At 42.9% G+C, this 13731-nt stretch overlaps 1 protein-coding gene across 4 annotated transcripts in view; it reads right to left on the bottom strand.

The window, feature by feature from the left end:
• Window positions 1–13731, bottom strand: part of grid2 (glutamate receptor, ionotropic, delta 2) — a 930013-nt gene that overhangs the window by 146051 nt on the left and 770231 nt on the right. For all 4 annotated transcript variants that reach the window (XM_052010062.1, XM_052010063.1, XM_052010064.1 and 1 more), the window contains 2 exons: window positions 12863–13060; window positions 1919–2231 (listed from right to left, as the gene is read on the bottom strand). In XM_052010062.1, coding sequence (XP_051866022.1) covers window positions 1919–2231; window positions 12863–13060 — 511 coding nt within the window. The remainder of the gene's footprint in view (window positions 1–1918; window positions 2232–12862; window positions 13061–13731) is intronic.

Here is a 13731-nt window from a genome sequence, read left to right as displayed (position 1 = left end):
GAACAGTACAGCACAGGAACAGGCCCTTTGGCCCACAATGTCTGTGCTAAACACGATGCCAACCTAAAGTAATCCCATCTTCCTGCACATGATCCATATTCCCCCATTCCCTGCCTGTTTATGTGTCCGCCTAAATGCTTTTGTATCTGCTTCCACCACCACCTTCCCTGGTAGTGTGTTCCAGGCACCCAACACTCTCTCTGTAAAAAAACTTGCCTTGTAAATCACCTTTAAATTTTTCTCTTTCACCTTAAACCCTATGCCCTCTAGTATTTCACATTTCCACCCTGGGAAAAAGGCTCTATCTACCCTATCTCTGCCTGGAACTCCTGAGCCTCTAACGTTCCAGAGAAAATGATTCAAGTTTGTTCAACCTCTCCTCATAGCTAATACTCTCTAATCCAGGCCACATCCTCGTGGACCTCTTATACACCCTCTCCAAAACCTTCACATCCTTCCTGGAATGGGAAGGCCAGAATTGCACACAATACTCCAAGTGTAGCCTTAGCAAAGTTTTATACAGCTGCAACATGACCTGCCAATATTAATACTCAATGTCCCAAGTGATAAAGGCAAATGTGCCATATGTTTTCTTTACCACCCTACCTATGGTGCTGCCACTTTCAGGGAGCTATGGACTTGATGTACTGAGGAATCTCAAGATTCCTCAGTACATCAATGCTCCTCAAGGTCCTGCCATTTACTGCATGCTTTCTTCTTACGTTTGACCTCCCAAAGTGCACCACCTCACACTTGTCCAGACTAAAGTCCATTTGCCATTTCTCTGCCCATATCTCCAACTGATCTAAATCCTGCCATATACTTCAACGACCTTTTTCACAATCCACGTCGCCATCAATTTTTATGTCATCTGCAGATTTACTAATCACCCACCTACACTTTCATTCAAATCATTTATATATATCACAAACAACAAAGGTCCCAGCACCGACCCCTGGGAAACACCACTGGTCACAGACCTCTGGCCAGAAGAACACCTCTCCACTACTACCCTCTGTCTTCTGTGGGCAAACCAGTTTTGAATCCAATCTACCAAGTCTCCATGGATTCCATGTGCCTTGATATTTTGGATCAGTCTACCATGAGGGACCTTGTTGAATACTTTACTGAAGTCCATGCTGACAACATCCATTGCCCTACTCTCATCAATCATTTCAAAAATGTATTTACCTACTTTTTTTAAAGGTCTCCATAATCTTGCCCACAGGATGGAGAACCTATTGCCTCATTGTATCAGTGCAGCTGGCGAAGAGATACCCAGCCTAAGCCCACTTCCAGCATTTGGTCTGGAGCTCTGCAGGTCAGGGCTCTTCAAGTGTGCACACCCAGGCACTCTTTAAACGTCAGGAGTGTTTCTGCCTCTCTTACCTTCCCAGACATTGAGTTCCAGACTCCTGCCATCCTCTGAAAAAAAACCTCCCGTCCTCTGGTTAAGTCTATGCCCTTGGTTTTAGAACCCTTTACTCAGGGGAACGGGTTCTGTTTCCTCCTAATTTTATGCCCTGCAAGTAAGACTCCCCTCCGTCTCCTTTTCTCCAGAGAAAACCACATCAGCCTATCCAATCTTCAGTGAAAGCTAAACTTAGAATCTCTAAGGTGTACTTACAAAATTTGTGATTTGTATATGTTATTTGCATGCAATATATGCAAATATATGCAATGTAAGATATTTTAAAAAAATATTAATATATTGTATTTATAATGTGGTACGTGAAAAACTGAGCAACAGCCTTAGAGAAACTAATTTCAGCGGGAATCATGAATGCATAAGCACTCAAATTTCCAGACTGCAGATAAGAGGATTTGGGACCTTCCATTTTATTCTGTGATTCAATTGAACTGAAGTAATGCAATTCATACCGGCCACAGGTGAAGTTATGATGAATCAGTGTCTTACCTTGCTGGACAAATGAGCCGTAGACAAACCACATTGAGTTGTACAAGGTGGTGGATGTGACGGAACCCATCTGCAGTCTGGGAGGGTTCAGCCAGTTCAGCAGGTACACCAGTAGACCCACTAGTATCACCGTGCCCGCAATGCATGCCCAGAGGGAGAAGTCAAATGGTGCCAGGCAGGCAAACATGTCGACTGTCTTCTCCGCCTTCTTCAGCAGGAACCCCACTGAGTAGTCCATGTAACGGGTGGTGAAGTCCACAACACTCTCCCGCTCTGGTGTAATGGTCAAGGCTGAGATTCCCACGTCTGCGCGCTGTAAATTTATGAACTGTTATTAATAAGTTGCAGAGAGTGAGTTTTTCCACTCACTTTGAATATCGACAATTTTCGTATTCGTCAAGATTGGAACTTCAGAACAACATAAGAGATAGAAAATCACATGCTTTCCATTTAGTAAGATGCACCTTATCCATTTTTGGTATTGGTATTTGTATTGGCTTATTATTATCACATGTGCCGAGATGAAGTGAAAAGCCTTTGTCTGCATGCCATCCAGACAGATCATTCCATATGCAAGTACTGCAAGGTAGTAAAGGAAAACAGAATGCAGAATCTAGTGTTGCAGCTACAGAGAAAGTGCAGTGCAGGTAGTTAAATAAAGTTCCTGTCTGTTCCCGAAAAGTCCATTGATCCCAGCCTTGAACCTGTTCAACGTCCAAGCAACACAGCCATCTGGGTCAGAGAACTTACAATCTGAGTAAAGAAATTCCTCCCCATCTCTGTCCTCAGATTACATCTCTCCACGAGTCTGAGGGAAAGGTGGAAAGATTTGGTCTTTGAATTCTAGAGCTCAGGAAGCTAAAGGTGCAGCTGGCAGTGGTAGGAATACAGAAGCCAAGAGTTGGAATGCTGTAGGATTCAAAGAGGTCATGGAGAAAGGGAGAAGTGAGAAATTGAAAGGATCATAGAGAAGGGTTAAAAAATATTTGCAGACTAAATCTTCAATCATTGAATCACAAACGGCCAGATTCTGGAAGGAATTTCTGGAAGGACTTAATGATTAGCACTTTAATCCATGATTGAAACAGTTTAATAATTGTGGTTGAATATTTTGAATAAATCTATATGTCTGCTTCCAACAATGTGCTCATTAAATGTATTATTTATTTGTTCCAGCTGTAATCATGCAAAAGGTACTCTAGCATAAAGTAATAAGTGATTAATAAAACAGCACAAATTATCTTGCAATGAACTAATGTAACAATGTGAAGGAAATATATTGTAAATATGAATATTTACATATTTCATTTGTATGCACCATCTACTTCATTAAAAATTGGGATTTTCTTCAACTTTCATCTGTTGTTGAAAATAATTTATGAACTGGATGGAATATTTGCATTGATAACTCATTTGACATGAAAAATTAGGCAAAGGTTTGACTGTTTTGTGAAAGGAACCTTAAATACATTTCAACGTAAAACAAAATGTATTTATATAATGGCCTCAGGTTGAAGTGGAGCTGCCAATGTTTATTTCATGTTTTATTACATAGAAGGAGGCCATTTGACCTATCGGAGCTCTGCTGGCTCTCAGAGCAATTGTATTCCGAGTTTATTTCCCTGTAACATGCCCAGCAACAACCCTGATTCTTCCATTACCTATCTATACTCGGGGTAATTTACTGCAGCCAAGCACCTTGTCTCAATTGATAATTGGTTTATTATTGTCATGTGTACCAAGGTGCAGTGAAAGGCTTTGTTTCCATGCTATCCATACAGATAATTCCATATGTAAGTTCATTGAGGTAGTAAAAAGCAAAACAGAATGCAGAATATAATGTTACAGTTAAGGATAGTCATAATAGGGCTATGATGAGGTAGATTGAGAGATCAGTTCGTCTTTATCGTACAAGAGGTCCATTCAGGAGTCTTATAACAGTTGGGTAGGAGCTGTCCTTGAGCCTGGTCGTACGTGTTTTCGAGCTTTTGTATCTCCTGGCCATTGGAGGGGTGGGAGGAGGGGGAAGAAGGGAGAATGGCCAGAATGGGAGCAAACTCACTGAATGGCAGAGAGAACGTGCCAACAGCGCCCAGGGTCAGGGTCTAATCAGTTGTTGGAGGTGTGCAGCAGCAGCAGCACTGCCTGCTGTGCCACTGAGCTGCCCTTGTGATATTGGAAACTCAAGGGTAATTTGCACAGAGTAAACTCCCCAAAATCAATGTGACAATGGCCCATTAGGGCTGTGAACGGTGCCATATTAATGCACGCCTTCCATTATTTTACTTTCCCAAGGTATATTGGGGAAGGGCAGTAACTGCCGGTGATACTAGATCCCAAAAAAATAAATAAGTCAAAAAAGTATCTTGCTCTGGCATTGATATTTCTCTAAACACATGCCAGAGAAACTTTATGTGAATTGAATTTTGCAAGGTCATTGGATCTAGCATTGCAATCTCTAGCACCTTTTTCAAGGTGTGAGTTTTTAACTGAAATAAGTGCTCCCGGATAACAAACAGGTTCTGTTTTTACAGATGTCCATAAGTTGACTTAGTTCACAAGTTGGAAAACACACGAAATTACTTGGTACGGTGGCCTTACCTCCACAGTACTGTAATGAAAGGTTTTGATGAGGGCTCTAAACATGAACGTTTATTTATTACCCCCTGCCTGGTTACAATGGTATCAAATCAGGATGTCCCATGCTCAGTAGTTGATCTCCCTGGCCTTGAAGTTTCAGTGCATATTACATTGTTTAACACAGCATTGTTGCACAAGTACCAATAGAAGTGATTGCTTGTCAATTTCCAAAGCAACTCACTTCAGTGGGGTCCTGCAGTGGAACTGGCAGCCTGTGTTCTTGAGAGACAATGGTGTCTGATTACTGTGGGGAGTTTACATGGTTACACGTAAACAAGTTTTTTTTTTGACTGGCTCTCATTTGAATTCAATAATATTTCTTTTGCATGTACGGTGTGTCCACAAGTCTGGTGTTCGTTACACGGGGAGGGCCTGTAGTCATTAAAATGTTCACATATTTGCATAATGCAGCTAAAGCTCATAATTTGCACCGTGATCCTTTGGGTCAAGTTGACTCACCAGTATGCTAGAACATTGCTAGCATGTAATTATGTGTGAGTCAAAGTAGCAGAAAATCCATGTAACATTGTGGGTGGGTAAGATGTCAGTGAGGTGACCCGATTAGTAAAAATGGGCTTACTTACAACCTTGGTGGCATTGAGTTAGTGCTGCTGCCTCACAGCTCCAGGGATCTTGGGTCAATCCTGACCTTCGGTGCTGTCTGTTTGCACATTCCCCTGGGTGCTCCGGTTTCCCCTAAATCTGAAAGACGTGCTAGTTGTTTGCTTAATTGGCTGCTAGGAATTGCCCCTACTGTAGGTGGGTGTTAGGGGAATCAAGGGTTCAATAGGCTCATGTCAGAGAATAGAATACAGGGAAGTCGGTGGAGGGATGGTTCTGATGGGATTGCTCTGAAAACTGGCACTGATTTGATGGGTTGAAGGACTTCCTTCTATGTTGTAAGGAAATATGAATATGAATTGATGAAGCATCTAATAAAATCCACCCGACAAGGTTAAAGATTTGAAAGGTCATGTGTACATTGGTCTGTCATAGAGGCATATGGTTATACAGCATGGAAACAGGCCCTTTGACCCAACTCATTCATGCCAATCAAGGTGCTTACCCAAGCTAGTCCCTCTCGCTGTCATGACGAAGCAGCCAGCATAATCAAAGACGCCACCCACCCGGGTCATTCTCTCTTCTCTCCTCTTCCATCAGGTAGAAGATACAGGAGCCTGAGGGCACGTACCACCAGACTTAAGGACAGCTTCTACCCCGCTGTGATAAGACTATTGAACAGTTCCCTGACACGATGAGATGGACTATGACCACACGATCTACCTTGTTTTGACCTTGCACCTTATTGCACTGCACTTTCTCTGTAGCTGTGACACTTTACTCTGTACCGTTATTGTTTTCAGCTGTACTACATCAATGCACTCTGTACTTACCCAATGTAACTGCACTGTGTAATGAATTGATCTGTATGAACAATATGCAAGACAAGTTTTTCACTGTACCTCAGTACAAATGACAATAATAAACCAATACCAATTCCAAACTTCCTGCATTTTGCCCATATTAAACATTTCTGATCCATGTACCTATACAAATGTTTAAAAGTTGTAATTGTACCCGCCACTAACATTTCCTGTGGCAGCTCGTTCCGTATACCCACCAACTTCTGTGTAGAAAACTTGCCCCCAGATCTCCTTTAAATCTTTCCCTCTCAGATTAAACTTATGCCCTCTCATTTCAGATTCCCCTCCCCTGAGAAAAAATACTATCACTATCCACTTTATCTATACACCTCATGATTTTATAAATCTTGAAAAAGTCACCCCTCGACCTCCTTTGCTCCGGCGAAAACAGTCCCAGCCGATCCAATCTCACCTTATAACTCAAGCCCTCCAGTCCTGGAAACATCCTCATGAACCTTCCCTGCACCCTCTCCAGCTTAATCGCATCCTTCCTATAGCTAGGTTGAGAGCAGAGCCTGATGTGTTAGGATATCCTCCATGGATGTCGACTTTTTTTGACTTGCTGGCCAGGATATTTCAAAAACGTGAGGCTTCATATTAGCTTTAGAGGTCTGCCAAGCTCATGAAATCTATAAACTGAATATCATGGAGGAAATATAAAATCTCGACTGGCTTATTAGAACGTAGCAGAAGATTTATTGCTAAATTTGCACTGTGGTGGATGGTTCTGATGAACTTGGCACAGCTCCACCATGTCAAGTACATCCAAGTCACATTATCAACAACCCCACTTTCTGTACCTGGGACAATTGATTATATAATCTGGAATTTAAAAGAAAAACTAAAGTGACTAGTACTCTGGCCTTCATCAGTCAGGGCATTGAGTACAGCAGTTGGGACATTATGTCGCCGTTGTATAAGTCGTTGGTGAGGCCGCACTTGGAGTACTGTGTACAGTTTTGGTCGCCATATTATAGGAAAGATGTGGTTAAACTGGGCCTGAGATAGGGAGAAGTTGGCCAGGCTTTATTCCTTGGAATGGAGGAGAATGAAGGGTGACCTTATCGAAGTGTTTAAAATTATGAGAGGCAGAGATAAGGTGGACGGTAACAATCTTTTCCACAGGGTAGGGGAGTCCAAAACTAGGAAGCATAGGTTTAAGGTGAGATGGGAAAGATTTAAAAGGCACCTGTGGGGCAATTTTTTCTATGCAGAGGGTGGTGAGTATATGGAACGAGCTGCCAGAGGAAGTGGTTCAGGCAGGTACAACAGTATCATTTAAGAAGCACTTGGATAGGTACATGGAGGGGCGGGGTTTGGAGGGATATGGGTCATTTATGTGAGGTTTTCCCCCCAGTAATCAATTAAGTTTTCAAAAGAATCTCATAAGTATGATTATTGGGTTTATTGAAATCTTTTTTGAAATCATATTTTGATTTCCATTTTTTTTTATTATTGAGAACTCCCAAGGTGAGATTTGAACTCGTAAACTGCAGGATTACTTGTCCAAGATTCTGCATCACTTGCTCTGTAATACCTTCATTGTTCCACAATGGCCATAATCTAATAAAACTGCTGAATTTCTACAGCTTTTGATTCTACCAGTTTCCATATTAACCCTGTTGAATTCATGATATGGAAACGAGATTACATGGTGTTAAAGTCTAATTCTATTCACGTCTCAGCATGTGCCATTTTATTTGTGAGCCCAGGGTTAGAATCATGGGCTGTAGAGCAAGCTTGATGGGGCCAGGTACAGTGCAGTTAAAGTGCTGCATTGGATCTGACAGAAGAGGTCGTTTGAGCAATGGAAGCATCCACACACCATCCAGACGAGCATCAATTGTAGAAGGTGGGGACAGAACAGAAACGGTAGCTTTGAGTAAGACAGCAAAAAAAAATCTCAGAGAGAGTAGGTGGATGAGTTGACTGTACTAAATACAATGGGAGGATTCATCAACAGAGTTTATATTGCTCTGTTGGTGTGGGCCAAGTGACAGCGGTAAAGGTGCACAAGGTACTATGTGGGAAGTCTTTATTATTGGATAATCAAATGACTGAATTTATTTTTTCCGGGGTTTCTATGTCTCTCTCATTGAGTGCAGTTCTGGTTGCCCCATTACAGGAAGAATCTGGATGCTTTGGAGAGGGTTCAGAAGAGGTTCACTCAGATGGATAAATTTCGATTTTCTCTGGAGTGTCGGAGGCTGAGGGGAAACTTGTTAGAAGTTTATGAAATTATAGAAAGGGTAGACAGCCAGAATCTTTTTTCCCAGGGTAGAAATGTCAAAGACTAGAGGACATGCATTTAAGGTGAGAGGGGAAAAGTTTAAGGGAGATGTTCGGGGCAAGTTTATTACACAGAGAGTGGTGGGTGTCTGGAACGGGCTGGAAGGTGGTGGAAGCAGATGCGATAGTGGTGTTCAAAAGGCTTTCAGACAGGCACATGAATATGCAGGGAACGGAGGGAGATGGATCACGTGCAGGCAGATGGGATTAGTTTAAATTGGCATCATGTTCAGCACAGACATCATGGGCCAGAGGGCCTGTTCCTGTGCTGTACTGTTCTAGTGGTCAAGAGGCCAGAATTGAAGAATCAGGTTAGAGGAGTGTACAGAGATATGAAGGGGTAAGACCATGGACGAATTTTAAAATGGAGGCATTGCTTAACTGGAGACAACATAGGTCAGCAAGCACACAATAATGGGACGATGCAAGTTAGGACAAGGGAGGCAGAGTTTCAGGTGAACCAGTTTACAGAGCATAGGATTGCTGGCCAGGAACACATTGGAAAAGCCATCCAGAAGAGGATGAGTGCTTCCATGGATATTCAGCACCCACCATACCCCACGACTACGTTTATAATTCAGCAAAGGGTAGTTCTATCCCCAGCTTCTTTCAGCTGGGATAATGATCTTGTCTGGAATGAATTGTTAACCTAGGCTTGTGTATTCAATCCCTGGGATGGTTGGGTTGAAGTCAGTTCTTCAGTGTATACCAGACAGGATGCCAGATTTCCTGCTGATTAATGAGGATATCAAAGGTTTTCCAGATATAGATATATAACATCATCTGGTATGTTCAGAAGCAAGTTGTGCCTTTTCCCTCATTCATATTTCATGGCTGTCTTCAGGAATCCAAAAGAATAAAAAGGGTTTTTTGGAAAAAAAAGAACTATGAAAAATTAAAATATTTAAATTGTCCCAGTCGAAACCCGAGCAACAACATAAGAAGCTTCTTCAAGCCTGCTTTTACAGCAAAGCCAATCAATATTCCAGAAGTCATTGAACGGATCAAGCATGTTTAGTTCAGGGATGGCATGGGAATCTGATAAACAAGGGTACATTTCACGAGATAGTGACCACAGCAGTGGGAACAGGCTGAAGAAACCAGGCGTAGAGGTGAATGTGAAGGTTTGAGGCATTTTGTGGATGGTTGAAAGGTCTGCTGGACGACTGGGCTGGCAGTGAATTAATTGCGTTGGTCTTGGTACATTGCTTTCCAAGTGAAGATAATTAATTGTGTGAACAGCCCGATTCCTCCTTCCACTTGGTATGTTTCCTTGCTGGAAGCACATTTACAATAAGACTCAACTAATCCACTACAATATTGTGGATATATCCCTAAAATACCTTCCGCATGATGATGGAGGAGGAGTCTTCCATTTCTGATAACAACAATGTGCCTATGAAAAGTATATTGCTTCCTGATTGTCAAATAGTTTTGATGCGTATTTAATCTAACAAAAGCGTGACTCTGAGCTACATAAAGAAAGACGAAGGCAAATAGAACATAGAACACAGAAAACCTACAGCACAATTCAGGCCCTTTGGCCCACAAAGCTATGCCAAACATATCCCTACCTCAGACATTACTAGGCTTACCCATAGCCCTCTATTTTACTCAGCTCCCTGTACCTATCTAACAGTCTCTTGAAAGACCCTATCGTATCCGCCTCCACCACTGTTGCCGGCAGCCCATTCCACGCACTCACCACTCTCTGAGTAAAAAACTTACCCCTGACATCTCCTCTGTACCTACTCCCCAGCACCTTAAACCTATGTCCTCTTGTGGCCACCATTTCAGCCCTGGGGAAAAGCCTCTGACTATCCACCTGATCAATGCCTCTCATCACCTTATACACCTCTATCAGGTCCCCCCTCATCCTCCGTCTCTCCAAGGAGAAAAAGCCGAGTTCCCTCAACCTGCTTTCATAAGGCATGCTCCGCATCCCAGGCAGCAAATGGCCAAGGAATTTGTGAAAGAGGCCAGTTTTAAAGAAAGAGGGAGAGGGAGGTGAAGAAAATGGAAAGGTTCAAGGGGGAGATTCCAGAGGTTAGGATTTTGGAAGTTGTGGGCATGCTATGTTGGCGCTGGAAGCGTGGCGACACTTGTGGGTTGCTCCCAGAACACTCTACGCAAAAGATGCATTTCACTGTGTGTTTCGATGTACGTGTGACTAATAAAGACATCTTATCTTATCGGTAGCTGAATACACAGCTGTCATTCGAGCATTGATTAAAAATGGAGAATGCATGAGGCCAGAATTAGAGATCTCGGAAGGCTATAAGGCCAGGGAAGATTACCAGGCGAGACCAGAGAGGGATTCAAAAACAAAGGTGGAAATTTTGGATTGGGACTGCAGATTGGGGGACCGTTTAGTCCAGTACCTTCGCTCTGTCTGCCATACCGGCCGGGATCAATTCCACTTCCCGTTCCCATACCGAGATGTCTGTCCACGGTCCCTTCCACAGCCAGGTCACAGCCAATTGAAAATTAGAGGAACAACACCTCATATTCTGCCTGGGCAGTCTCCAAACCGGCGGCATGAACATCGAGCTCTCTAACTTCCAGTAACCGCTCTCCCTCTGTCCCTTTTCCCCTATTTTTCTTTTTTCTCTGTCCTCCTGGCCCCCATCACCCCTTGTCTTTCCCCTCCCCCACCATCTGCCCATCACACACACACTCCTCCCACCTGTTCCCCTCCCCACCTCCTTTCCCTTTATTCCGTGCTTTCCTGTCAGATTCCATCATCTTCAGCCCATCGTCACTTCCGTCTATCACCTCTCAGCTTCTGACATCATTCCAGCCCTCATCTGCCTATCACCTCCCTCACCTGGATCCACCTATCACCTGTCAGCTCTTGCTCCACCCCTTCCTTCCACCTCTTTATACTGGCTATTTCCCCATTTTCTTTCCAGTCCAGATGAAAGGTCTCGACCTGCAACACCGACTGTCCGTTTCCCTCCATAGATGCTTCCTGACTCATTGTTCCTCCAGTGCTTTGTGTGTTGCTGCATGAAAATGTTAATACATATAAAGAATTGCTCAGTTGCAATCAACATAGGAGAGCAAGCACAAGGGTGATGGGTGAACAGGAGATGGTGCAAGTTAGGATGGGAAGAGTAGAGACTTAGATGCCCTCAAATTTACAGAGTGTAGAATGAGGGAGACTGGCCAAGAACACATTGGAAAGGTCTAGTCTGGAGGTAACAATGCCATGGATGAGGGTCTCAGGTGCAGAGGAACTGTGGTGGGGTGGAGTTGGGTATTGTTACATTGTTCAGAGGATAGGGACATTGCTGGCTAGACCAACCTGCATTGTCCATGCCTGATTTTCCATGAACTTCTACAGACTACAGACTATTGAACAGTTCCCTTATACGATGAGATGGACTCTGACCTCACAATCTACCTTGTTGTGCCCTGGCACCTTATTGTCTACCTGCACTGCACTTCCTCTCTAGCTGTGACACTTTACTCCGTACTTAATGTTTTTACCTGTACTAACTCAATGTAACTGCAATGAATTGTCCTGTACGATCGGTATGCAAGACAAGTTTTTCACTGTACCTCGGTACAAGTGACAATAATAAACCAATACCAATAGCAGGTGTACTATTGAAAGTATCCTGACTAGTTGCATTATTGTCTGGTGTAGCAGTTCAAATGTGCAGGAACATAAGAAGCTGCAGAGAGCCGTGGACTCAGCCCAGCACATCACAGGCACATCCCTCCCCACCATCAGGAGTACCTAAAGGAGACGCTGCCTCAAGAAGGCAACATCCATCATCAAAGATCCCCACCATCTGGACCATGTCATCTTCTCACAGCTACCATTGGGCAGGAGGTACAGAAGTCTGAAGTCCCACACCACCAGGTTCAAGAACGGCCACTTCTTCCTTTGGTTCTTGTACCAACCTGCACAACCCTAATCAGTACCTCAGTTTTGCAGCACTATGACCACTTTGACCATTTTGCACTAAAATGGGCTTTGTTTGTTTTGTTCTATTTGTGTTCTTTCTTGTAAAAAAATGTGCATAATTTATGTTTATGTTTTCCTTCTGATGCTGCTTATATGATGCTATGTGCCCGTGATGCTGCTGCAAGTAAATTTTGAATTGCACCTGTGCTCACATGTACTTGTGCATGTAGCGATAAACTCGACTTTTACTTTTGAGTCACCCAACATTGGTGGATCTGGAGTCACCCCTAGCCCAGACTCGGTACGGATGAGAGACTTCCTTCCCTGTCGGGTGTTAATCAACTCGATGGAATTTTGCAAAAATCCTTTCGTTTCATTGCCACTTTTAATGTTTTGAACTTTTATCATTCCAAATACTTGCATTGATGAGATTTGAACTTATATCTTCAGATCACTGGTTCAGCCCTCTGAATACTAGTCCAATGACTTAATCACTGTATTACCATAATAATTATCAAGGCCTGTGTTCAAATGTAAAAGGCCAGTGTGCTAACCCAGCTTGCTGTACTGACTTACTGCAAGGTTAGTTTCTTTCATTGTTATTGAAAGTCACAATGAAACAAATGTACAGCTGGGTGCAGGGTGGTACCTACAGAACTAACCCAGGACACAAACCTTGAAGGCGAGTTCTCCAATCAGCCCATTCCAGTTTCCGTCAGGTTGCTGGCTGCCAAACTTGTGATCAGGAGCCACGTAAATTTCATACTTGAAGCCCAGGTAACTTGACAAAGCATCCAGGACATCGATAGAGAATCCATAATATTTCTTCGTTCTTCCAAGAATGTTTTCGGATACCATAACAAAAGGTTCCTCCTGAAAAAGGAGAGGAATGGGCCTATTACAGGGTCAAGTTGAACATAATGTTTATAGAAACTCTCATTCATATACATGAAGGATTGTCAGGAAAATTTCTGCTGTGGGAAATTAGGGGTTATGTGTTCACACATCCCTGTAATATGTTCCCCATCTACTTGAAGGATTGAATTATTGTTATACACTACAACTCACAGGATTACAGTGAAAAGTCATTTGCTCCTCCTTCCCTGTTCAAAGGAAGTATGGACTGTCATACTCTAACCCAGACTTACCAACCCTCTGAATTGGTGATGCATTGAGAGTGCACAGTCAGTGCCTTTTGCACAATGTGGCATTTTGCAAGTGATCAGCTGCAAGAGAACTCTAAATAAACAAATACTGACAAGGTTGTAATCAATCTGTGTGTGTGTCTAGATTCAGCAACATGTCTACAGTCAGTGAAAGAGAAGGATCGAAAGTGGGATGGAAGGATTCCTAACAAGGAAAATCCTCATCTCTCTGCACACTATCTCAAAAAAAAATCATAGACCAACAATTTCCATTTTAAATTGCCATGCCTGCATTTATAATACAAACTGTCCTTGTAAATTTGTTATGCTACAATTAAATGTATCTGAAGATGGAGCATCAGCATGCTTTCTCATGGCTGCAACAGATGGTTCATCAAC

Source organism: Pristis pectinata, chromosome 2, assembly GCF_009764475.1.
Source record: "Pristis pectinata isolate sPriPec2 chromosome 2, sPriPec2.1.pri, whole genome shotgun sequence".
Classification (NCBI taxonomy): Eukaryota; Metazoa; Chordata; class Chondrichthyes; order Rhinopristiformes; family Pristidae; genus Pristis; species Pristis pectinata.
This window is presented reverse-complemented; position numbering and strand designations above follow the sequence as displayed.